Here is a 24,474-nt window from a genome sequence, read left to right as displayed (position 1 = left end):
TCCAACATAAAGTATCCCATTCAAATAAATAAAAAGTTCCCCCATTTTCTTCCCATCTCCTAACTCCACCGTCATCCAACCATGCAGCCATGTGGGCCCCACCCAAATGAACATGGTTGAGAAGAGCCGTACAAAAACAAAACCAACTAACCAATCCAGGCTTAATCTAATGCATCAAATGAGTCAATTACACTTCCATTATCAAATATAAAAACCCATTAACAACACTTGAAAAACTTCATAAAACAGAAAAACAAGAAGTAACATACACATCCAACAAAAGGATATCATCAATGCAACATTTAAAACCCCAAGTTTTTTTTTTTTAAGAAAAAAAAAAAAAGAAAAAGAAAATTTCCCTCCATTTTTATCCTGTCTTCTCCAACCTCCATCTTCAATATTCATCTCCTTTTGTTCTTGCTCCCCAGCAAGAGAGAGAAGTAAAACAAGATCCTAAACAAGAATCCCCACGCCACAGTAATCCACAAGCATTCCCATTTAGTCAGATCAGTAATCCCTTGCTGCTTCAGTATATCCGTCCCCGTTGTCACACACGTCGTGCTCGTTATATTCACTCCAAGTGTCCCACTCATCGCTTTCAGCAGCGACCCCTTCATCGAAGGAGGGACCGACCCCAGTGGTGTGTTATCAAAGATCTGAGCACCTGTCACAAAACACTTCCGCGAATCATAGAATTCATTCTGTAACACTGCCTCATATGGATACTTCACCAGTGAAATATAGTGAAACCAAATCCAGTATGGCGGAATCCGGTCCCGATTGATGAAGAATCCACTGAAAAGGAGGAAATATGCGAGAATTGCAACAACTACAGTGTAGCCCAACATGACATGGGACACCACACCAGATAGGAATGTCACAAATGAGCTTCCAGCCCAAAACGCCGCTAGAATTATGAAGAAGAAGAAGAAGAAACCCGACACTCCTCCTGCAAGCCCCACCGCCCAGAATGTGGTGGCTGCAAATGCAAACGATAGCACGATCAGTGACGGTATGGCCACGATCGAGTTCGATAGCACGTAGGATGAACGGCGGTAGGCGTTGTAGGCCGTCTCCCTCATGAATATGTACCGTTCCTGAAGGAAGACAGGAAGCGCGTCGGCGCAGGTGTAGTATGTGGTCGACATGGCAAATGCAAAGAATCCTAGCCGTTCTTGGACTCCCTTTGGAGAGTTATCGAGCTGCCAGAATATAGTCGCGAGGATGAAACCAGTGACGAGGACTGCACCGAGGCGAATACCGAATAGCTCTGGCATCCGTCTGGTGTTTGTAGCGAACCGTTTAGTCAGCACAACCATTTCAATCCAGAACGGATTTGCAAACGTGGACATTTGGGATGCGGAGCCGGAATCATTCGTGGCGCCTGAAACCAACTTCCCCCGTGAAATGCTAGCGCTGATTGCATCTTTCAGCGATAGGCCTGATGTATCGAAATTGGGACTTCGTCGAGCTCTCATTCCTTGCCATGATTTATTGAATTCGACCAGACGCTTAGTCCCCTCCGGCGAACCTTCCAGTTCCCGAATCAGATCAAGTGCAAATTCAGTTCGGTTATCGTTTTCGGGAATTGGGTGTCCGAATTCAGAGAAAAAGAGAGGAAGTCTAGTGGGGGAACCGCTATAGACCGTCTGTCCTCGTGAGAGGAAGATCAAACGGTCGAGAAGTCCCACTATCCGATAACTAGGCTGATGTATGGACATGATCACAATACTCCCGCTCTGCGCGATCCGTTGCAGTACTTTCACAACCATGAATGCGCTCGTCGAGTCTAATCCCGACGTGGGTTCGTCGAGAAACAGAATTATAGGGTCGTGGATGATGTCGATGCCGATCGAGACTCGTCGCCGCTCCCCACCTGAGACGCCTCGGTGCCCTTCATCACCTATAATCGTCTTAGCAGCGCTACGCAAGCCCAGCTGATCAATTAAGGCCTGAACCCGTGCTTTCTTCTTCGTCTTTGATAGCGATCTCGGCAGCCTGAATTCAGCAGAAAACATCAGAGTCTCTTCCACTGTCAGCATCGGGAAGAGAAGATCGTCTTGCATGACATACGCCGATATAACCTTCAAGAGCCGGCTTTCCAAGACCTCGCCGTTAAGTGTCACCGATCCTTTTAAGCTGTCCTTGGCAATCCGGTCAGCCAACGCATCGATCAGCGTCGACTTGCCGGACCCACTTGCACCAAGAACGGCCAAGATCTCACCATCCCTCGCCTCGCCGGATATATCATTCAACAGCGTCTTCGTCTTCATCGACTTTATCCCGGTCTCGACGGAATCGACTGATACCGTCCCGTTATTACGATTCAAGAACGACGGCATCGTCATCTTCCGTCGGATCTTGATGCTGTAAGTCAGATTACTGAAAGACAGCACAAAAGGCAGAGAACTCCGGCCCAGACCCGACTCACTGAGCTCCACTAGATGGTGTGCTGGCACCTCCGTATCGTTACTCGCATCTCCGACATGCTTCAGTAGCTGCCCGAGACTCGGTGATGGACCGTCCATCCGACGGCTGAGGCTGCTCCTCGCAATATCTTCGAGCTCCATCGCTGGTATCCGATCAAAGCCCGAGAAATTATCAGAGTATCGGGTATCCGAAATATCGGGGTCGGATACGATACGAGACATATATCGGGTTCTTTCCCAGAGCGACTCTTTCCTCTACTGAAGATTTATGGGAATAGAGAGAGAGAGAGAGAGAGAGAGAGATTGGTTCGTTAAAGAGATATTTATACGATCCGCATACACCGTTATAACGGCGTTTGAAGCGGCGTTTGCTTCGGAGGCCAAGAGAAGGGCAGTAGCGTTAAGTAGCGGTAGATTGCCGGTGGCTCGAGAGTCATGGGAAAGTGTGGACCGGTTTTTAATTTTTGGTGGTGGGAGTTTCTATTAATAGTAAAATACATTTATAATGCGTGTCGTGTGGTTTGGTCTCGTCTAAGCCGTTGATTTTCTTCATCTTTTTATTTCTAAGATGGTGGTGACCTACAACTCCTACTCTCACCTCCCCACGCTTTCTTTTCTTCACGCATGACTTGGCACGTGGCCGAATCCGCTTGGCTGTTTGGGATGGAGTATGGTGTGTGCGCGTTCGTCGCAACTTACATCCAAGGCATTCTGAATTTTGGGTACGCGGATTTCCTGCGAAAGCCTTTCCCAGTAAGTTCCTGCACAAGGATTCTGGGTGGGTCCCGCTACGATGTTTGTGAGAAATCCACTCCATCCGTTTTTTGAGCTTATTTTAGTACATGCCACCAAAAATTATGTGTAGCTAAAACTTAAATGGGCCACACAAGAGGAAACAGCAGGGATTTAGTGACCACTGTTGAAACATTTACATAGCAACAAAAGCTTTGTATCGGTTTAAGTTCTTAGTGTTTGCATTTCATCTCATTGAAAATGACAGCATAAACTGTTTGGATGGAATATAAACATCAAGGTGGAGCCTAGGAACACTTCAACGGTAGGCATTCCTTTACCAACTGTTTCATCTCTTATGCCCCACTTAAGTTTTCCATCCTCCTCATTTTTGTTCGCATGTCCTAAAATGAAATCAAAAAACGGATGGACGGGTTGGATTTCTCGCAAACATCACAGCGGGCCCCACCTAGAATCCTTGCGCATGAACTTTCCGCGTCCGAATTTTGGACCCGCATACAACCAAGGTTGCATTAGTGGGACGATCATGGCCTTTGATTTCGACAGTGAGATTCTACTGGTTGGGATGATCTTATCAGTGTGATATTCGGGATGGTGCTCCATCCGTGATGGGATCCACAACCTGGACTGTTTGGATTCATGTATAGATGTGACACGTGTAATGAAATGGGTATTTGAGTATTGATAAATGGTGAGAAACACGCATGCTATACGTAGCCATTTTCCATGGGGTTTAATGGAATTAGGTGTAGGTGTTTATCTACCATCTGCTTCTCTACCTTGGACTTCCTCTTTTGCATTCAGGAGTACAGAGAAAGTCAAGGAGGAGATAGGTTTTTGGTTCTGCTTCTCTTGGATTTTCCTTCAAGTGCTTATGTGGGCGTTCATTTCCCTATTTTGTACCAAGTTAGTTACATCTAGATGACAAAAGCACCGGTCAAAGAAATGGATGGAGGTTTAAAGGCTCTTAGTAAAAAAATTTAAAAAAAAAGTTGTAGTTTTTGGCCTTAAGAACCCTCTCTTATGACATAAAGATAAATAACACCCTTCGTTTTGTATATTTAAATAAGACATTTTATTTTATTTTATTTTTGTCAAAAACTATCATAGCTAATAATATTAGTAAAATATGATAATAATATATGACAAATGTTAAATTTGATTGTTGATCATGAGAAATATTTTTTTTACTAATGTGCTTGGAAGGTAGTGGAGTTAGGGTTTAAGATGAGTAGATTAGGGGTGCAACTTGGGATTGGTAAGCTTGAACTTGATTACCCAACCTGAACTTTGTTGGGTCCAGTTAATCTTGGATTGAAAATCCTCAACTAGACTCATAATGGATTAGGTTTGGGTTGAGACCTTGGGCAACCTGACTCAATTTGGACTAGGCCTTAGAACCAATACATATACAAGTGAGTTACAATTGATATAAATCATACAAACATAAAATTTTTAAAAAAATAAAAATAAATAAAAATTTATGGCTTCGATAGAAAATAAGGTTCATGCTAGTTTGATCTATATGCTTAGTAAACCAACACTATTTCTAGTCCATAGTATATTAATAGTGCAAAAGAAGCCTGTTTAGCTCGGTTGGTAGAGCGCAAGGCTCTTAACCTTGTGGTGAACCCACAATGGGCAAATATAATTCTTATTTTATTTTATTTTATTTATTTGTTTATTAACATTAATATAATTAATAGTGTTATTTGGAACTTAAATGTTTCATTTTATGTATTAATCTATTAGATAAATGCATTATCCTAGCTAATCCAACCCAACTTGATCAAACCTCAGCCAACCTTTTTATATATGCATAGGAATGAGCATTCGCATGGCCTAGGTTGATTTAGCTTGGGTATAGGTTCGGTTAGACTTGGGTCTACACTTAACCCAACTCAACCTAACCTAACCCAGCCGAGTTGCACTCCTAAAGTGGAGAGATGTCAGGATTATGGTTCAAGTTTTAGAAACTTGAGAGAATGGTGTATTGTCATTTCAATAGATTTTGCTAACCTAATAATAATTAGTTTTTCCATAGAAATAAAAAAATAAAAATAATAAAATAAAATAAAGAGACGTTAGTTATTGAAATATTTCAAAAATGGGAGGTGTTTTGTAGGAAAATGTGAAAGGGGGAAGTTATCTGTCTTTTGACTAAAATGAAAGCTTCCGTTGGCCCAGACCTTTTAAAGAAAGAGATGAGGTGTGACCATGGGGCCATGTACATAACGTGGGCTAGCCTATTTGCCATAATCCCATGTCATACCATGCACGCCTCCGTTTCATGGATGATGATATACTCATGGCAGTGTTACTCCAATGTCGAGACAAGTCATGCATGCTTGATGCGATCGGAGCCGCTCGTTGAGTGATTTAGATGATGTAAATGTCATATGTGAAAAAATAGGTCTGTGTGATCATGGTGTAGGCCACACTTATATTAAAATAAATGGACAGTTAAGAGAAATTGGACCGGTGATTCAGATTTAATGATCTTAGGTGTCTGATTTTAGATGCATGGAATTCAAAGAGTGAGGATCCGCTGACTGGGTAGTCGGATCTTGCACGTGTACAACGCATTTTCCAAGTTTGGCGTGTGGACTTTCAAAGTGCACTCGTGCGATTGCGAAAAAGGTAACAGTAGTCGATTCGAGCTGAATTTTGATACTCTGACCGAGTGTGATGGATGATACGCATGCAATTAGAAATCGCATAGGAGAATTAAATTTTCCAAGTGTTAGGTCCCAGTTTAGACGTATCATGAATCAATTTATGCTTATCCCATGATCTGATTGTCTCATTGGCTGATATTTAATGGATGGTTAGAAATGAAACAAGATCTAATCGTTCTATTTCAACCAACTAGTGTCCATTAATCTGTTTTTAGGTGTGTCCGATCAATCTGATTTTTTGTTTCTGATTTAAATAAAGTGTGTTTCACGATATAATTGGTTTAATTTAGTAAAGGCATGCCAGTGTACAATTTCTGTGTGCCTGCGTATCAAGCGTTGTACTTTACCAGAGTACCAAACAACTCCTCATTTGGTTTCCGTCCTGTACTTCTATCCTACTCCGATGCTAGTTAGTGTATGTTATGCTGCCTCACAGGAGTGCTTATAGATTTTGTACATCTGGGAAAATGGTACGGTGATCTAAACAGTTGAAATGATGTGAACCACCTTGGATTGGAAAACCCTTAAATATATGCCAGATTGGAAGTTTTTGACCGTTTGATCGTTGCATTATCTTCTTGTTGTATGAAATCTTCTTTTCTTGACCTTAATTGTAGGCAATGATCCAAGTGTCTAGAACCTTCCAATCTGGAATATTTTCATGTTATTCCAACATCCATGCTATGGCACGTCAGATCAACGGCTTGGATCACTTAGAATTCACTAGCTGACTAGATGATAATGAACTTATAATTCCTCCCCTACAAAGATACGTCCATTTCTCTCTCTTTTCTTTCTCTTCACTTTAAGGAGATGGGAGTTTGTTTGTTATCTTTACAAAGCAAGTTTTTAAAAGGCGTATTCACCACAAAACCGTTTAAAATGTGTGATGGTTTTCGCCCGAGTACTATACGCGACTTCATCCATGGAAACAAGACACACGTGTGCTGGATCGGAGCCTTTCATCAGGTGATACATGATGTACAAATTCAATATCTCAAATATCAATCCAATCCGTTCATCAAGTGGGCCACATGTTACATTATGTTTAGACCACTGATTAATTCTTCTTTCTAATTTCTATTTTTCTTTTTGTCTGTTGTTGAGGTGTCCTTTTACGACGCGACTTTCCTGTGACCCCAGCGAGGGAAGCGGATTGTGAAAACTCTGTGAGGCCCATCTTGATGTAAGTGTCATTATCCATGCTGTACATTCATTTTCTAGCTCGAGGCGAAAATTGAAGCATGTCCAAAGCTCAAGTGGATCGCACCACAAGAAACCGTGGGATAATGACATTCACCGTGAATCTTGCTGGCCTATGGTGATTTTATTTGTGATCTAATTGGTTCATAAGTTACACCCTGATCCTTAACTCTAGTGGTAGATCGAGTGAAAGGTACCTTTTTGCAACACTTACGTCTTGGTACGGAGTCCCTAGTGACGGTGGCTAACAATGAAATGTGAACTGACAGTGGGGTCTACCTAACAAGCTAACAAAAAAAAACGTTCATAAGTTTACACGAACTTATACATACAAGTAGAATATTTATACGTAGATAGATCCAAAACTTTTGTAACCTAAAGAGGTTTTCAACTGCAGGTCTCCAATAGGCCTTGTTTCCTGTGGTGTGGTTCACTTAAGCCTTAAATCTTCCTTAAATACATCATGGGACTACATGACAATCCACACCCCTGAGGGAGTGAGGAGCCTCTGACGGTGCAGCCCTTACTATGGGACCCACGTTGATATATTTATTCCTGTCTCCATGTCGTCCATTCATTTTGTCAAATCATTTCAAGGCATGAGCCTAAAATAAAGAATTCCATCTGCTTAATTTTTGAGCTCATGATCGAATCAAATTGATAGATGGCAGAGATATAAAAAAACATAGATTAAGGTGGGCCCCACAGTAATGACAGCACTTAATCGCTTCCGAAGTACCGGTAGGCGGAGGTTCTGTAGGGCCACGGTGATGTTAGTGGAAAATCGGAGCTGAATAACTGAGCGTGCTCTTATCATACCAAGTAAATCTCTTGGGTCCACAGTGAATGTATATGGTGTATCCACGCCATGCATCCATTTTTCCTGCTCATTTTAGGGTTTTATAAAAATTGAACCATATCCAAATCTCAATTGTACCACATCATAAGAAACAATGTGAATAATGATTTCTACCATTGAAACTTTCTTAAAGCTTATAATGATGTTTTTTTTTTTTCCTTCATCCAACCTGTTTATAAGTTCACACGGACATAAATGAAGGGAAATCACAAATATATGCTTAATACAAAACTTTTGTGGCTCTTATAAATTTTTCAATGGTAAACGTCCAAGTCACACTATTTCCTGTGGTGTGTTCTACTTGAGATTTAGATATGTTTCTTTTTTAGGATCAAGCACTAAAATTATCTAATAAAATAGATAGAGTGGGTAAAATATAATTAAATCAAGGTGGCCCCCACAGTTTACCCAGTAAGCTTAGGTATCCAGTTACTCAGTGCTCCTCATGTAAGTTTGAACCGAGAGAATTTTGGGACTGTGGACCCCACGTTTTATCCAGCTGTTTTACGAAACAATACAAACTTTGTTTTGCAACTTAGACCTGCGCATACGGACAGCGAATTTGAGGACGAAAATACCCCTCCTTTAACGCAAACGGATTGGGTACTCCGCCTGCCAACAACCAATGGCGGATGGTCAGTGGTCTGTGGGCCCCACCATGATGTATGCTTTTCATCATGCCGTCCATATACTTTTCCAGATCATTTTATGGTATAAGACCAAAAAAGAGGTATGTCCAAATCTCAAATGTACCACATTACAGGAAACAGTGTTGAATGAGCGTCAACCATTAGAAACCTGTAGGGGGCCCATTGTGATGTTTGTGAGAAATCCTCCCAGTCTAAGTTCATTCATAGGGTCACAAAGACCTAGATGAAGAGGAAAAACAACTTTCATAATGATCCAAAACTTCTGTAACCCCTAAAAGGGTTTCAATGGTAGACGTTCAATTCCCCACTGCCTTTTAGAGTGTGGTCCACTTGATAGTTAAATCTATCTTATTTTTTGTCTCAAGACTTAATATGAGCACGCCAAATAGATGGACGGTTTGGATATAACACAGACCTCATGATGGGACCCACATAAGCAACACAGCATTTATAAAAACCAAAAAAACCACGGACTGCAACGGCACTGCCGCCAGCAGTATGGCTACGGTTATGGCTACTGTTATAATCCGTAGCCATAGTGTTCTGAAAATTACAATTTTTTAGGCAAACTCGCTAGACAGTTTTGGACTTTTTCGATGATATCGAAAGACTTTCAATATATTAAAGGACCTATAGCTACGAATTATAACCGTAGCCATAACTATAGTTTGTGCCAGTCTATACAAATTTTATTTTTATTTTTTTACATGGAGAACTTTATTCTATCTACAATATTCCCTAATACATATTTATATAAATATGTATATATAAGCATATAAAAAAAATTTCTCTCTTTTTTTCATTTCTTTCTTTACTCATTTAACAAGAATACCTTCTAAATCAAAATTAGTTACTTGACGTACCCCGTATGATTTTGGGGTAGGAGAAGCTACTTTAGCCAACTAACTTGGTTATTTTTCAAGATTCCATCAGGTTGATGGTCAAAAATCTATTTCATTCACTTCGCGGTCAATTTCATTCATTTCATTTACTTCGCGATCAATTTTATGTTTGCCCCGCTCAATTTTCAGTTTGCCCCGCTCAATTTCATATTTGCCCCACCCAATTTTTAGTTTGCCCCGCTTAATTTCTAGTTTGTCCCGCTCAATTTTTCCATTTGCCCTGCTCAATTTCTAGTTTGCCCCGCTCAATTTCATGTTTGCCTCGCTCAATTTCTAGTTTGCCCCGCTCAATTTCTGGTTTGCCCCGCTTAATTTCTGTTATGGTGGGCCCTACAAAATTTTTAATGATGAAAATCAATTTTCCGGTTGCTCTTTGTAGTGTGGTCCAGTTGATCTTTGGATATGATTCTTTTTTTATATATAGTGCTCTCAAATGATCTCGAAATATGGATGAACGTTGTGGATATAATAAATACAAAATTGTGGGGCCCAGGTAACTTTGATCTCCTTTGAGCAGGGCGAACAAGAAAATTGAGCAGGGCAAATTAGAAATTGAGCAGGGCAAAGTAGAAATTGAGCGGGGCAAACATGAAATTGAGCGGGGCCAATGAGAAATTCAGCGGGGCAAACTATAAATTGAGCAGGGCAAACTAAAAATTTAGCGAGGCAAACACGAAATTCATCGAGGTAAACTGAAAATTAAGCGGGGCAAACATGAAATTGAGCGGGGCAAACATGAAATTGAGCAAGGTAAACATGAAATTGAGCGGGACAAACTAGAAATTCAGCGGGGCAAATATGAAATTGAGCGGGGCAAACTAGAAATTCAGCGGAGCAAATATGAAATTGAGCAGGGCAAACATGATGTTTGTGTTAGGGACCGAATACATTTTATATAGGGGAGTAGCTATGAGAGAGAGTTCTGTGAGTCTTATCACGGGGTATATGTTATATGAACGGCTGAAAAGAGATCAAAGTTTCAACAGTGAAAATTATTATCCCCACTGTCACGCCCCGAACTCGAAAACCGGGCTCACAAAATTCTCTTTCGCCGAATCTGGCGCCGACAGCCTCCGTAGTACCCCATTCTCGGCTCCCGGCACCTATACACCAGGTTCCGATCCTGGGATGCTACAAGGAGGGTTTCAAATCATCAGTTCAATTGTAATGAGCATAACCAAAAGCATAACCCACGAACAATAAACACAAGAACACCATCACAAAATCCACTATGATCAAAAACTTTTGAGTACAATGCGAGTAAGAGGAAAATACAAGGTAATGATAATAACAGGAACTCCAAAAGCTCGACTGTACACTCCAACTCTGATAAGGCTACGGCTGCGTCCTGGCGTCACCTACACGCATCAATCGTGCATAAGCTTATAGAAAGCTTAGAGGGTGGTGTAAGTGTGTGCACAATATAAGCGTTCTTAGAATGCAATGTCAGAGTAATGCGGAATCATTGTGATGAGTACATGAATGCAATCAGCCGTACCAAGGCCATGCGATACAGAATGCAAGTCAAGCATGTCAATCCTCATCCACATATCAAAGCAGCTCCTCACTAGAGTATCAAATCAGTACGGTTCTCAGTCTGGATAATCAATGGGGTCAAGTACACTCTACGCCAGCTTACCGCCCCTATCCGGACGCACAACTGGGAGGGTGGAAGAGACCTCACTATCCGCCTGCCAATATCGGGCTCGGCTCGTCGATAGCGGACCGATTCCTCAAGCTGGTCAAACTCAACCTAGAAATTGCCCCCTCACTCAGGCGGGTAAGGTCACACCCCTTTCCAACTGACCACGACACAGTGGGAGACGCGGCCTACTGGTATACGGCCCTCACGCGCTCGTGTATCCACTCGGTCTCGACATTGGAGTCATCCTCTGGTACCATCGGGTTTAGAAATTTTCACCCAGGGACATCTATGGCGTCGATATGCTAGAACCAATATTTTCGGTATCCAATCTTGTCATCCACGATGTGTCTGTGGATGCTATGGCACTGATGTCACTAGGGCATACAGTAACTACAATCACACAAATGCAAGTGCATGCGTCACACTATCAGTCATGCAACAGTCCTGCGTGTACCATGCACTTATATGGGGCAACTTCGCCTATCAGAGAGCCCATAAACAGTTTGCCTGAAGGCATATGCTATGATCGGTCACTCCTCACATCAGGCATACATATGATGCGAATGATCATGAATCATGGATCTATACTAAACATGTATAAAGAGATGGGCTCTGTGTATAATGGAGATAGGCCTAGACGGCCTACTTACTACAAGTATGGGCCTGTCAGTGGGCCTTAGGGAGAGTTATAATGCGGACATTTAACCAACATTATCCATTTAATGTGGACGTCAAACCATCATTGCTCCGAAGGCGTAGCCCACTACAATAGTCAACACATGAACCCTAGTAGAATCACGTTGTTATGGGCCTCATGTATATCCCATTGGGCCTTGACCCATGGGCCTTCAATACATCAAATGAGCCTCAAACCATGGCCTCATATATATCAAAGTGGGCCTTAGTGAGCAGGCCACAAATACATCAAGCTGGGCCTAAACACACGAGTCTTATATACTTCACAATGGGCCTCATAATATGGGCCCTATACAAATCAAGGTGGGCCTCAACAATGGGCCTTAAATTATCTCCAAAATGGTTGGACAGTTGGATGAAACACATGCATCATGATGGAGCCCACTCTGATGGAGGGTATGGTTTACAATAGATACATAAGTGGGTCCCATGTGAGGCCTACCATAATGTTTATTTCCCATCCAACCCATTGATAAGGTCATTCAGACCGGGGCCCACAGTAATGTTTATTTTCCAAGCAACCTAGGGCCCAACATAATGTTTATTTTCCAACCAACTGTTCATAAGGTCATGTGGACCAGGGTAGGGCCCACTGTAATATTTATTTTTCATCTAATCTATTCATAAAGTCATGTGGACCAGAGGAGGGCCCACTGGACTGGGGCCCACTGCACTGTTTATTTGCCATCCAACTGTTCATAAGGTCACGTGGACCAGGGGGGGTAGGGCCCACCATAATGTTTATTTGCATCCAGACCTGGTCCGGTCACGTGGACCAGGGGCGTCCACTGGAATGTTTATTTGCCACTTAAACCGTTCATAGGGTCATGGTTAGGGGGCCCACAGTGATGTGGTCCACAAATCCAGCCCACCCATTATGTGTGTCCCACTGGACTGACGGTCCAGACCAAATTTCAGCAACATCCAAAACTCAGGTAGGCCCCACCAAATGATTTTATATGTTTTAGGCATGTCTTCACATGATTTTAGATGGTATGGCCCGCCTGAGTTCCGTTTACGGCTGATTTTTAGGTGGACCGTAGTCAGGAGGATGGCCCACCAAACGCACGGTGTTGATGTTTGAAACACATCACGTGGGGCCCACAGCTGGGGCCATGAGCCCCAGCCCGTCCGCCCGCTCGTCAACCGCAAGCAGCGCCTGCTGCATACTGACAGCGGCAGCGCTGCTACATGCTTCTTCTTTTTTAAAAAAAACCTTAAATCTGTGGTTTTTGATAGGTGGGGCCCACCTCAGACAAATCTATCCCAGTCATTGGTCCCTGTAGCTCGATACAATCCCATAGAGTCCAATATTGGGCTATTTTTGATATACAGGAGCATCAGGGAGTAAATCAAAGGTAGGAACGTTGTTTCCTATACTATGGCCTGCCAGGAAAACAGATCAACCTCATTTTTTTGGTTCAACACCTAAAATGATCTGAGAAAGAGGATGGATGGCTTGGATCTTATACATACATCCAGGTGGGACCTACATGAGTGCCCAAAAAAATATTTTATTTTATTATTATTATTATTTTTTGAAAGCTGGCTTGTGCACCAGTGTTAGTTCACACTTCTCTCTTTTTACCACTCCACGTCCAGCGTCCAGGGACACTGGACGGTCCACATACAATATAAGCATTGTGGTGGGTCCCACTTGGACGTGGCCCACCTATATGTATACATATATATATATATATATATATATATATATATATATATATATATATATACATATTATATATATACAATACATATATATTATATATATATTATATGAAATATAATATATAGAAAAGAGGATGTATTGGGTCCATCCAAACAGTGGATGGTGTGGATCATCACCTGTAATAGGGTGGGCCACACCGTCTGATGTAGATGGACGGGTAGATATAACACATATTGGTGGGATCCACACCATCACAAAGAAAGAGAGAGAGAGAGAGAGAGAGAGAGAGAGAGAAATATACGGTGAGATAGAGGGACCCCGCCACTATGGGCCCTCTTGATTAAATCACATACATCAAAATGGGTTCCACCTACAAGTGGGCCCTAAAATTGAAAATAATGGTAAATCACCCACCTTATCTTCCTTCTTCTTAGTCCCTTAACCTTCTATGCTCCTTACCTTGCCTTTTGATGGAGGTTGATGGACTTTTGATGGTGGGGATGGGGGATGAGAGGGTGGGCCACACTTGTTATTTGGGAGAGAGCTTGGATATTGGAGCTCTCATGAGATTTTAAAAAATTGCTAGAGAATAAGAGGGAGAGATAGAAATAATGGATGAAGGGATGGGTGGAGTGGTGGTTGTAAGAAAAGGATGATGAGAGGTATGACTTAGTTTAAAATTGGTGGGAAAGAGAGATGGTTGTGGTTGAAAATGAGAAAAAGAAGAATGGTGAGGTGGAAAGACAGTGGACTTTTGAAAAAGTAGGGATGGGTTGATGTACTTGAGGTAAGGCTTGTACTTGACATTGATTGATGGGACATATCGTAGAGATTCTCTCAAGATTTGCAACACGTGGCGTTTCTTCGGAATGAACGCAGGTCCACATCTCCTAGCCTGGGTATTGGTTCGGTGCGCAAGTCACGGCGTTGGAACCGCGGCGACGGTGCGGTCGTCAAGATATAGGTTTCGGTTCAAGCCGACTTTGGCATACAGGTCTCGGCTTAGGATTGCGCACAAACATCGGATATGGTGCGAAGGTTGCCGGAATTCGACCGGTAGGATCGCGGAAGCATACGGAACGGCACGGACTAGGGCACGGGTCTTACACCCACTATTTCCTTTGCTACGATCCACTTGATCTTTGGATATGCTTTAATTTTGTGTTCAACACCTTAAATTCAATGGAAAAACAGATAGAAGAGATTGATAGACCACATACATTCAAGGTGGCCCCAACTGAGTTTACTTGGTAAGATAGGACCGTCACGAGTAACTCAGTAATCCGATTTCTTGTTTACGTAGAGGGGAATTACATGATCCCACAACACGAGGATATCAAGTGTACTCGAGCCTTGGTTTCTGTGCAAGTGGGATCGCTTTTCAACAATCCAAATGGTTGGTTCGATTTGACCTTCCTTCGTTGGGGCATTTTCTAAAGATCTTCCCAGTCGGAAGATCCTAACCATAAATCTTGAGCTTTTCTCAAGTTGACCTTGAAGTAGTGGACGGTGATCTCTTCGCCACAAATTAAAGTGTTAGGATTGTACATTTGAGAGATGAGGTCGAATCCAAATCATCGTAGATTAAGGACCGTTTGTTAAATTTGAAGTCTAGAGCCTAAATATGAAATCTGAATATGAAATTAGAAAATAAAGTATTGAGTCTGGAACAACCCGGTCATTAACTAACGTACGAAATGTCCAAAATATATTAATTTGACACATTTGCCTGGGTCTCCACATGAAACAATCGTGATTGAATCCCTACCATTAAAAACTTCATGGATTCCACTAAAATTTTATTTGCCATCCAACCTATTGATAAGGTCAAAAGGACCTAAATGAAGAGACCACACAAATATCATCTTAATCCAAAGCTTTTGTGGCCCACAATAAATTTTTAATTGTCATTTATCATAGTTTCGTGTACTATGGTCCATCAGGATTTGGATCTGCTTCATTTTTTGGATCATGTCTAAGAATGAGCTTTTGATATGAATAGACAACATGGATGTAGTTATAAACATTACGGTGGGCCCCACGATGAACAATCCCACTCACCTAAGTGGATCCGGATTGCATGCCAACGATGTTAGTAGCCCCTAGCTATTGGATGGCGTTGTGTTTCCCGCACCACAATGTATCTGTTTTATCCACGCCGTCCATCCATTTTTCCATATCGTTTTAGGGAATGATCCTAACAATGAGGAAGGTCCAAATCTCATGTGGAGTGGTGATTGAATGCCCACCATTAAAAGTTTCTTAGGGACCTCAAAAGTTTTGGATGAAGTTGATATTTGTGTTTTCCCTTCATTTAGGTTTTTTGTGACTTAATGAACACATTGGATGGTAAATAAACATTAAAACAAAAAAGTGACGAAAGTTTTATTAAAAAGATCAAAATATAAGAAAAAGAGGGAACTCCTGCTGAGATAGTGGGAGAAACAACCTCCAAAGCAAAAACAAAATACAGCCTATAGATTGGGAAAAACGAGTCTCCATTCTGCTAAGAAATGCTGGACTCTTAGAATTGTTGAACCCGATGATTTAGAGGTCCCTATAAAATATCTCCCGTGTCTTTCTTCCCAAACTGACCACCAGACTGCCAACAGACAAATTCTCCACATTATCATTCTATGTTTCCCTCATTTTGGCCCAAGCCAAGCTTTAATTAGACCATTAAAAGAGGAAGGGAAACACCACACAATATTGAAAGAGCTGAGAATAGCCGACCACACTTGAACAATGAATGTACAGTGAATGAAAAGGTGATCCACTGATTCCTCATCAGCCATGCAACAGAGACAAATGTTGGCTATTATCATGCCCCTCTTCCTTAAGTTGTCAACAGTCAGAACTTTCTTCTTCCCAACTAACTAACCAAAAACTGATATCTTTGGGGAAACTTTGAATTTCCAGACTTTTCCCATCATATAGTTGTCCTACCATAAAGAGTTTGAAGCTATGGAAGAATAAAGAGATTTGATCGAAAATAATTTAGAACTGTTGCACCTCCAAACGAGCTTGTCTTCTAACATGCTTTCAGGATGACAGCAAGAGATACGATAGAGAAGAGCCACAAATCCATCGATCTCCCAATCTCATAAATCTCTTCTACAATTGATGCTCCAAACGCTATAATCCCCTAGTCTTGTATAGCAATCAGCCACCAGTATGGATGAAATTAGAGCAAGACGGTATATGCTTGGAAAATCATCTTTCAGGGGAGAATCCCACGCCCAGATGTCTTCCTAGAAGCGAGTTTTTTCTCCCTTACCTATTGTAATGCTAATCCCTTTGAGAACCTCCCTTTTCGAAGACAAGATGCCTCTCCAAATAGCCAAAGCTTTGTAAGCCGAAGAGTCTTTGGTCCACCATCCTCCCTCTGAGCTCCTGTATGTACTTTTAATAGGCGCATTCCATAACGACTCGTCTTCTGTTCCCAACCTCCACATCCATTAACCAAGAAGAGCCATGTTCATGGTTTTTGGATCTCTCACCCCTGTGCCCCCTTCTTGGATTAGCTTACACACTTCCTTCCATTCGATCAAATGGCTCCTTGCCGTGCCACCAAAAATTCCTTCTTAGTCTTTCTAATGTTGCCAAAACCAAAGTCGGCATTTATGTAATGACATGAAATACGAAGGAAGGTTAGACAAAGCTGATTTTATCAACATGAGTCGACATCCCAAAGATAAATATCTGCACTTCCATGTGGCAAGGTACTTCCCAAATCTTTCCATAACCTTGTCCCAAGTGCCCTTTGGGGGCTTACTGATACATAAAGGGAGACCAATGAATGAAGAGGGCAACTTTCCCTTTGGACATTGAAATAGATGGGAAAAACTATCGGTTTCTTCTTCCTTCATGTTGACCCCAAAAATCTTAGACTTTGCCAAATTTACTTTATGGCCCAAGATTGCCTCAAAGCATAAGATAATCGATCACAGATTGCTGATTTTTTCTTCTTCTGCCTTGATAAATATTAACATGTTCTCAACAAAATGGATGTGAGATATTGGGATACTCATACCTTTCACCTTGAAACCACTAATAATACCTTCTTGTTGCCCCTTTGATGGCATTCTGGAGAAAGCTTCAACAACAATTAAGAAAAGGAAAGGAGACAATGGGTTGCCTTGGCGCAAACCTCTCGAGCCTCTAAAAAAACCTTTAGGAGAGCCGTTGAGGAGAACCAAGTAGTACACTGACTAAACACATTCCCCCATCCAGCCTATCCCCAAACATATAATTGAGAAAAGACCAATTAACATGATCATAGGCTTTTTCGATGTCGAGTTTGAACAAAAGACCCTTGTTACCAGATTTTTGTCTCGAGTCCAAACATTCGGCAGCTATGAGAGCACTATCAATAATCTACCTACCAAGAATGAATGCGCTTTGATTGTCGAAGGTTGTCTTTCCTAACTCTCCTTTCAGCCGATTAGCAAGGACTTTTGCTAAGATTTTGTATGGCCAGCCTATGAGGCTGATCGGTCTGAAGCCTAATAAGGAGCTGACTCCCAAGGATTTGGGAATAAGCGCTATATAAGAGGCCCCCAAATCACTTGAAAGACGACCTCTCTCTTGAAATTCGGAAATGAATCCATAATATCCCCTTTTAGATCTTCCTAGAAAATGCGAAAGAAGGCTATAGAAAAGCCACCAGGCCCGGGAGCTTTGTCTCATTCCATACTATCCAACACACATTTTACTTCCTCTACCGAGATGCTCGATTCAAGAAAGAAAGCTTCTTCAGCAGAGATGCCATCGAACTGGAGATTATCTAATTTCAACCCGATCCAGCCTTCATCTCGAAACAAAGAGGAGAAGTAACGAATGGACTCGACAACAGTTCTGTCTTTGTCCTCCATCTGAGACCCATCTATAATAAGGCTGTTGATCCTGTTATATCTAGCACAAGCAAAGGCTATGGAATGGAAGAATCTTGTGTTTTTGTCACCTTCCTTTATCCAGTTGCATCTAGACTTTTGTCTCCATGATATTTCTTCTTCTAGAACCCTGGCTGAATAAAGCTGCATTAACTGTAATCTTCTTGCCCTCGATTCTGCAAATAACTGACCAGATTTAACCTCAGAATTTATGGATTGCAGTTCAATAAGAAAGCTGCTCGTTTCTAAATCTCTCTTTCGAAGATTGATAGCTTTCCATTTCCTTAATTTTATATTTCAGAAGCCTCAATTTTCTGCTCAATCTGAGCCCACATATCCTTCCACGATTAAGTTTGACCACCAATCTAAAATTTACTGCTTGAAGCCCTCTATCTTCGGCCATCCCATATCGAACCTAAAAGGTTTCAGCCCCCCACTTTTCCTCAACCATAGAAAGGATAAGAGGGTCGTGATCTGATGTGGGTCTAGGAAAAAGATGCTAGGAAATTGATGGGAAAGCTTCAATCCAATCAAGGGACACCAGGAATCTATCTAGCCTTGCCATAGTAGGATTGATTCTTTCATTTGACCATGTGAATTTGGATTCAGTGTAACAACTCAAAATTTCACGGCCAGAGTTCATACTCATGTCCGAGAAAACTAGGTGTTAGTAATGTATAAACTTGGATGCTTTTGAAAATTGCACCTTATATTTTTCTTTTTCCATTTGGATTACATCCAGATACATTCATGAAGGTACTCATTCACGAGAACAAAATCAATTGTATTGCTTATACTTCATTAGAGTAACAAGAATAATCAATTGCCCTCTCAATGGAAGCTTATTACAATATCAGAGTTCGCAGCAGAAGTATAAAACTAATTCATAAAACTATCTACTCATTCTTTCCATATAATCTTCTATGGGGAAGTAGTCCTCTAAGTCTGCAATTTGTATGTCACCTACATCATCTGTTTGGTTGGAAGAGGGTCAATTCCCTACTCATAGTGATGGTTATCCTTTAATATTAACAATAATTCAAGAAACTCATAAAAGTAAAGGGTCTGATACGTCCCGTGCTCCACTAACACGAGGGTATCAGCATGCGCAAACAACCTACATGAGATGTATGCCTAGCAAAGCGTGTGCGTCTCATCAGACATAGTGATCATCACAATGTGAAAAACAGTTTCATGATATTCGCCTCGACCTGTACTCTCACTATACAGATATTCACTGGCATGGCCAACACTACCGTGAATTTATGTGAACACTTTAAGGTGCAAAACACATGAGTCGGATGATTTATGTGACACAATTTGTTCATGGAGTGACTATTTGTGACATCCAATCCCAGAAGTGATGTGACACTACATTTGTGAATTACACATATTGATTTGTGCACCACTACCCAAAACCCAAGGAATTACGTGACGACCAAGAGGGTCTCTACCCAGAGCGCATTACGTCCATGATAGATTATTTGAATCACTTGTTTTGATACATTTGATCACATTGGTTGCACTTATAGAGAATATAAACTAAATCATAGGAGTTCTAGAATATCAAGACATATACCCAAGCCTTAAAGATAAATAGCACAAGATCAATATAATAGAGAGAAGAGTGACAATGATCAACTCAAACAGTGACAATGGCTAACATAGAAAATAGGAGAGTGACAATAGTCAACTCAATAAAAGAAGAGCAGCAATAGTTAACTCAACAAATAAAAGAGTGGCAACGGCCGATTCAATAATAAGGAGAGTGGCAGACAACTTAAGAAATTTGATAAGGCAAGGGCAAGGCTTGTATCCATGGTCCCACATAAATTCATGAGGATCACTTGTAATTAACATTACACTGTAAGCCAAAGGCAAATAATTGATGGTAAAACATATAATAGCATGGAAGATTCAAAGTGATATGAAGGCATGTAAAAGGCAAGATAAAATAACAAGGAGGCAGGTAAAAGGCAGGATAAATATAACAACTTAAATTAGCATAAGCTTAAAGGATAAAACCTTCACCTTTGATCGCCTGCTCGTCTACTCCCAAGGTTAAATGCTCGAACACACACTTTAAAGTCAGATTTTATCCTATTTCCTATGATTAAAAAGAGTCAGGTCACAGGTTATGATAGTGTTAGATATAGCTAAATTAACAATTCTAAAAGCAGTCCTCTGCTAAGGCATGATTTAGACGTGCCATATGTCACATGGGTTAGTAATTCTTTACATCGAAATCTAGAGATTTTGGTGTCTTCTTCCACTAAGTCGACTCAATTCGACCAGGTGAGGTATTTCCACACCTCTGCTGCTGAAAGGAAGAAATGAAGGAAAAATATTGAAAAGAAAGAAGAGAACGTGTAATCTACCTATGGTGATGATTCTACCCTAGCCGGACCGCTTGTTACTGGAATAGCAGCGAGGCTATTCTCTCTTTCTCCTCTCTTGTTTTTGCCGTGCGGCAAAGGCGGGCGTTTCTTCCTTCCTTGTTTTCTTTCTTTCTTTCTTTCTTTCTCTCTTTCTTGTTTCTCTCCCTCTCCTCTGGTTGTGTCTTCTTACTAAACAGCACACCTATTTATAGGGTGTTGTGTCCCTTTCCAGATTCTTTCAGCGGGGCCTTTCGCAGAACCAGTTTACACTGCTCTGTTCTTGTGCAGCGAAAATGCGAAGACTGTTGTGTTTGGTCCGAGTTTGGAGGGAGGGACCATCCAATCCGATCAATCTGACCTCATGAAAATGGTCGAAATCTCCTCTCTTGGAGCTTGAATGGTCTGGATCATCGGATTGGTCCCGATTTTAATCGTCCTTCGTGGCGGATTGCCCGAATTTCTCAAACGCTTGTTCTTTACGCACTATCAGTTGCGATGAACCCAGTGGGACCCACATTCTCTGATGTTTAGAAAAATCCACTCCTCCCATTAGATTTCTCTTGAAATCTTAGCCCAAGAGGGTGTGGTTTGGTTCGAATCTGTGGTGGCCCGCAAGATCTCTCTTGGTGTCGTCTTCCTTATGTTTGGACGGTTGGAATCGTTCTTGCTGTCTTTTTTTTCAAATTCCTCTCCTAGCAGTTGATCAAACGATCCGTTAGAGTCCAATAGACGGTTCAGATCGGGCGTTTTGGGTCGGGAGGGTGGCCCATCAACATCATCCGCAACCCCTATTTGAATCCACGTGCAGCGGGAAGTCCTCTGGAGAGAGGACTCTCTCTATTTCTTCGTGGAGAGCACGGTCCACTTCGGTTTGACTGTGCTCACGGTTGCTATATATTGCGGGTGTGTGTGATCTGTGCACACACACCTTGTATGTGGGGTCCACAAGGGTGTTCAGAAGAAATCCACGTCGTCCAATCATTTTCCATCTGGTTTTAAGGGGTTGGACCTAAGGTTGGGGCATATCTAAAGATTAGGTGGTCCATGTTTGCATGAATATCCGTTTTAACCACTGATCCAATGGCTGTTCTTTGGTATCTATGGTTCATTCATGATACTTAGGCCTGTTATAAGGTTTCATGCTAAAAGGATCGTGGGAACCATGTGATTTAGAATTCAGGGGTCTAGGTTAATGACATTTTCATAATTATTGTTGATCCGTGAGTTTTGAGAAATCTAATAGCTCCACATGGTTATAAGAACGTTTCTAAGAATTTTTTACAAAAGAATGTATATCTAAATCATTACGGATAAGGAGTTATTTGTCATTTCATTCCAGGGAAAGTACTTACGTCAAATCACGTGATGGATGCTCTTGTCTTAAAATCAATGGTTAAATGGCTTAATCTATTGAATGGAGATCATTTTCTATGGTTAGATTTGCATCAAGGTATAGATATAAGGTTATGATAGTCGGATTGGTATCGTACACACGTATATATTATATTGAATCTTATAGTAACGCTCGAGAACTTTCGATGCTCGAGTATCGAAAAGTTCAGGGCGTCACAATTTAGTACTTTCATTATCCAAGTCATTTTCCATGTCTCTAAGGATTCTCTACTTCCTGTGTTTGAGGTAATATGAATAGATGGTTGTAGTAGGTTTGAGCCCAATACCCAGATCCTTTGTCTGCGTAGTACAGAGGATTTACTGGTATCAATTCATAATCCTGATAAATCTCGACCTTTTGCTTGATCAGGGCATCGGGATCATTTGAGATTCTTTAGGACTTAGAATTTGAGCTAAACCGAGCAAATTTTGCGTAAACATGTTTCCATCAATCCATAATCTTAGTTGTTCTAAACTCATGGGAAATATCACGAATCCCATATTCTCGTAAGGTATAACTTTATGTGGCCCATTAAGCTTTCACTACGCACTCTGATTATCTGATACATTGCCTAAAATTACTTCTATCGTCCTCTCTTATTCATTATGCTTAGGTTTCCAATGCATTATTCATAAGGTAGATATGTATATGTCTGGGTGCGTATAATTGGCTACATGAATCAGGACGCTACATCCAGATAGAGGAAGGTCCACTAGCCCCTGATCATCTATCCAACTGGAGAAAGGCCTCATAGCAGCGGTAATAGGCCCCCTTCTCGAGTTATCCTCCGCAAAGCGAGTGAAATTGAAGTCACCCCTTAGGCACCAAGGGCCAGTGAAAAGCTGTCTAGCTGCATTCAGGTCCTCCCAGAATTCGGATCTTCTATCCTCTTGGCTAGGGCCATAGACCGAAGAGATGAGACAACTAAAATCAGAGTAGACCTCTTTAAGGATGATAGAAACCGAGAAAACGTCATTTCGACTCTAAATCTTTACCCACTTCGACGCTCTTTAAGTGACCAAAATACCACTCGCGCTTCCTACGGCGTCAAGAGCCACCCAGTCCACGGTGAGCCCTAAAAAGTTTGGAATGAGCCCTAGAAAGTTTTTAATGATGGGTGTCCAATCACCATTGTTTTCTTGTGGAGTGGTCCACTTTAGATTTGGATATGTCTCAATTTTGGGCTCATGCCATAAAATGATTTAGAAAAATAGAAGGACAACGTGGATAAAACACATACATCATGGTGGGGCCCTGTCCAATAGCCTGTTCCCTACTCCAAGGTCAGTAGGCAATCCGCATGGGGAGCCAATGAGGTGACCTTCTGTTGTGTGTTGACATCAACAAGTTTAGTGGGCCCCACCATGATGTATGTGTTATATCTAAACTGTCCGTCCATTTGGTGAGAACATTTTAAGGCCCGAGCCCAAAAATGAGAAAGATCCAAAGCTCAAGTGGACCACACCTCGGTAAGCATTGGGGACTAAACATCTACCATTGAAACCTTCTTTGGGGTCACAGAAGTTTTGGACCCATACAATATTTGGTTTTTCCCTTCATCGAAGTCTGTATGACCTTATGAACGGTTTAGATGGAAAATAAACATCATGGTGGACCATATGAATGTTTCAACAATGGGAATCATTTTCCCCACTACTTTTTGTGGCATAGTCCACTTGAGCTTTTAATATGACTCATTTTTAGGCTCATGCTCTATGCTAATCCCGCCAAATAGATGAACGATGTGGATATAACACATACATCATGGTGGGCCCCACAAAACTTGGCGACATCAACCCAAAATGGAAGTTGGCTTGTGATGTAGAGAAGGTCGCAGACAGTTACATGGCCAAGATGGATCAGAAAAGGCCTGGCCGACAATAGAAGTGATCTGGACCATCAGACATTCAATCAAGCGTATCTCGCAATCCGGAACGAGTTATCAGACGTAAAATATATGATTTGGGATAGAACGAGCTACTTTAGCCACCCAACTCAGCTGTGCCGGGTTACGCAAGCTGGATTTGCAAAATACCACCTAATCGACAGTTGTTTCCCTATTTTAATTCCATTTTTACTATAAATAATAAGTTTTAGTTTCATTATAACTGTTCATCCAGTGGGCTTTAGGAGTTTCGCCCAACGTGAAAAGAGCTTAGAAAAATTAGGAGAATGGTTTGGTGAAGCCAAATAGGACACTTACTATTTTTGGCCAAAAACCTTATGCACTAGTAGACCCCACAACCGTTTATAAAGAGTAAGTTTACTATTTATAGTAAGTTGCGAATTCTAGGAGTTTTAGTCATAGTTTGATTCTGATTTCTCTT

General features: G+C 41.4%; 1 protein-coding gene across 1 annotated transcript; it reads right to left on the bottom strand.

Annotated features, from left to right (window-relative positions):
- Positions 1–331: 331 nt before the first annotated feature.
- LOC131253083 (ABC transporter G family member 6-like) lies at positions 332–2,745 on the bottom strand. The gene has a single exon (XM_058253910.1). The coding sequence runs from the start codon at positions 2,649–2,651 to the stop codon at positions 402–404; it is 2,250 nt and encodes a 749-aa protein (XP_058109893.1). The 5' UTR covers positions 2,652–2,745; the 3' UTR covers positions 332–401.
- Between the last annotated feature and the right edge of the window lie 21,729 nt (positions 2,746–24,474).

Source organism: Magnolia sinica, chromosome 8 (assembly GCF_029962835.1).
Source record: "Magnolia sinica isolate HGM2019 chromosome 8, MsV1, whole genome shotgun sequence".
Classification (NCBI taxonomy): domain Eukaryota; kingdom Viridiplantae; phylum Streptophyta; class Magnoliopsida; order Magnoliales; family Magnoliaceae; genus Magnolia; species Magnolia sinica.
Note: the sequence above shows the minus strand (reverse complement) of the source record. Positions and strands in the feature narration are given on the sequence as shown.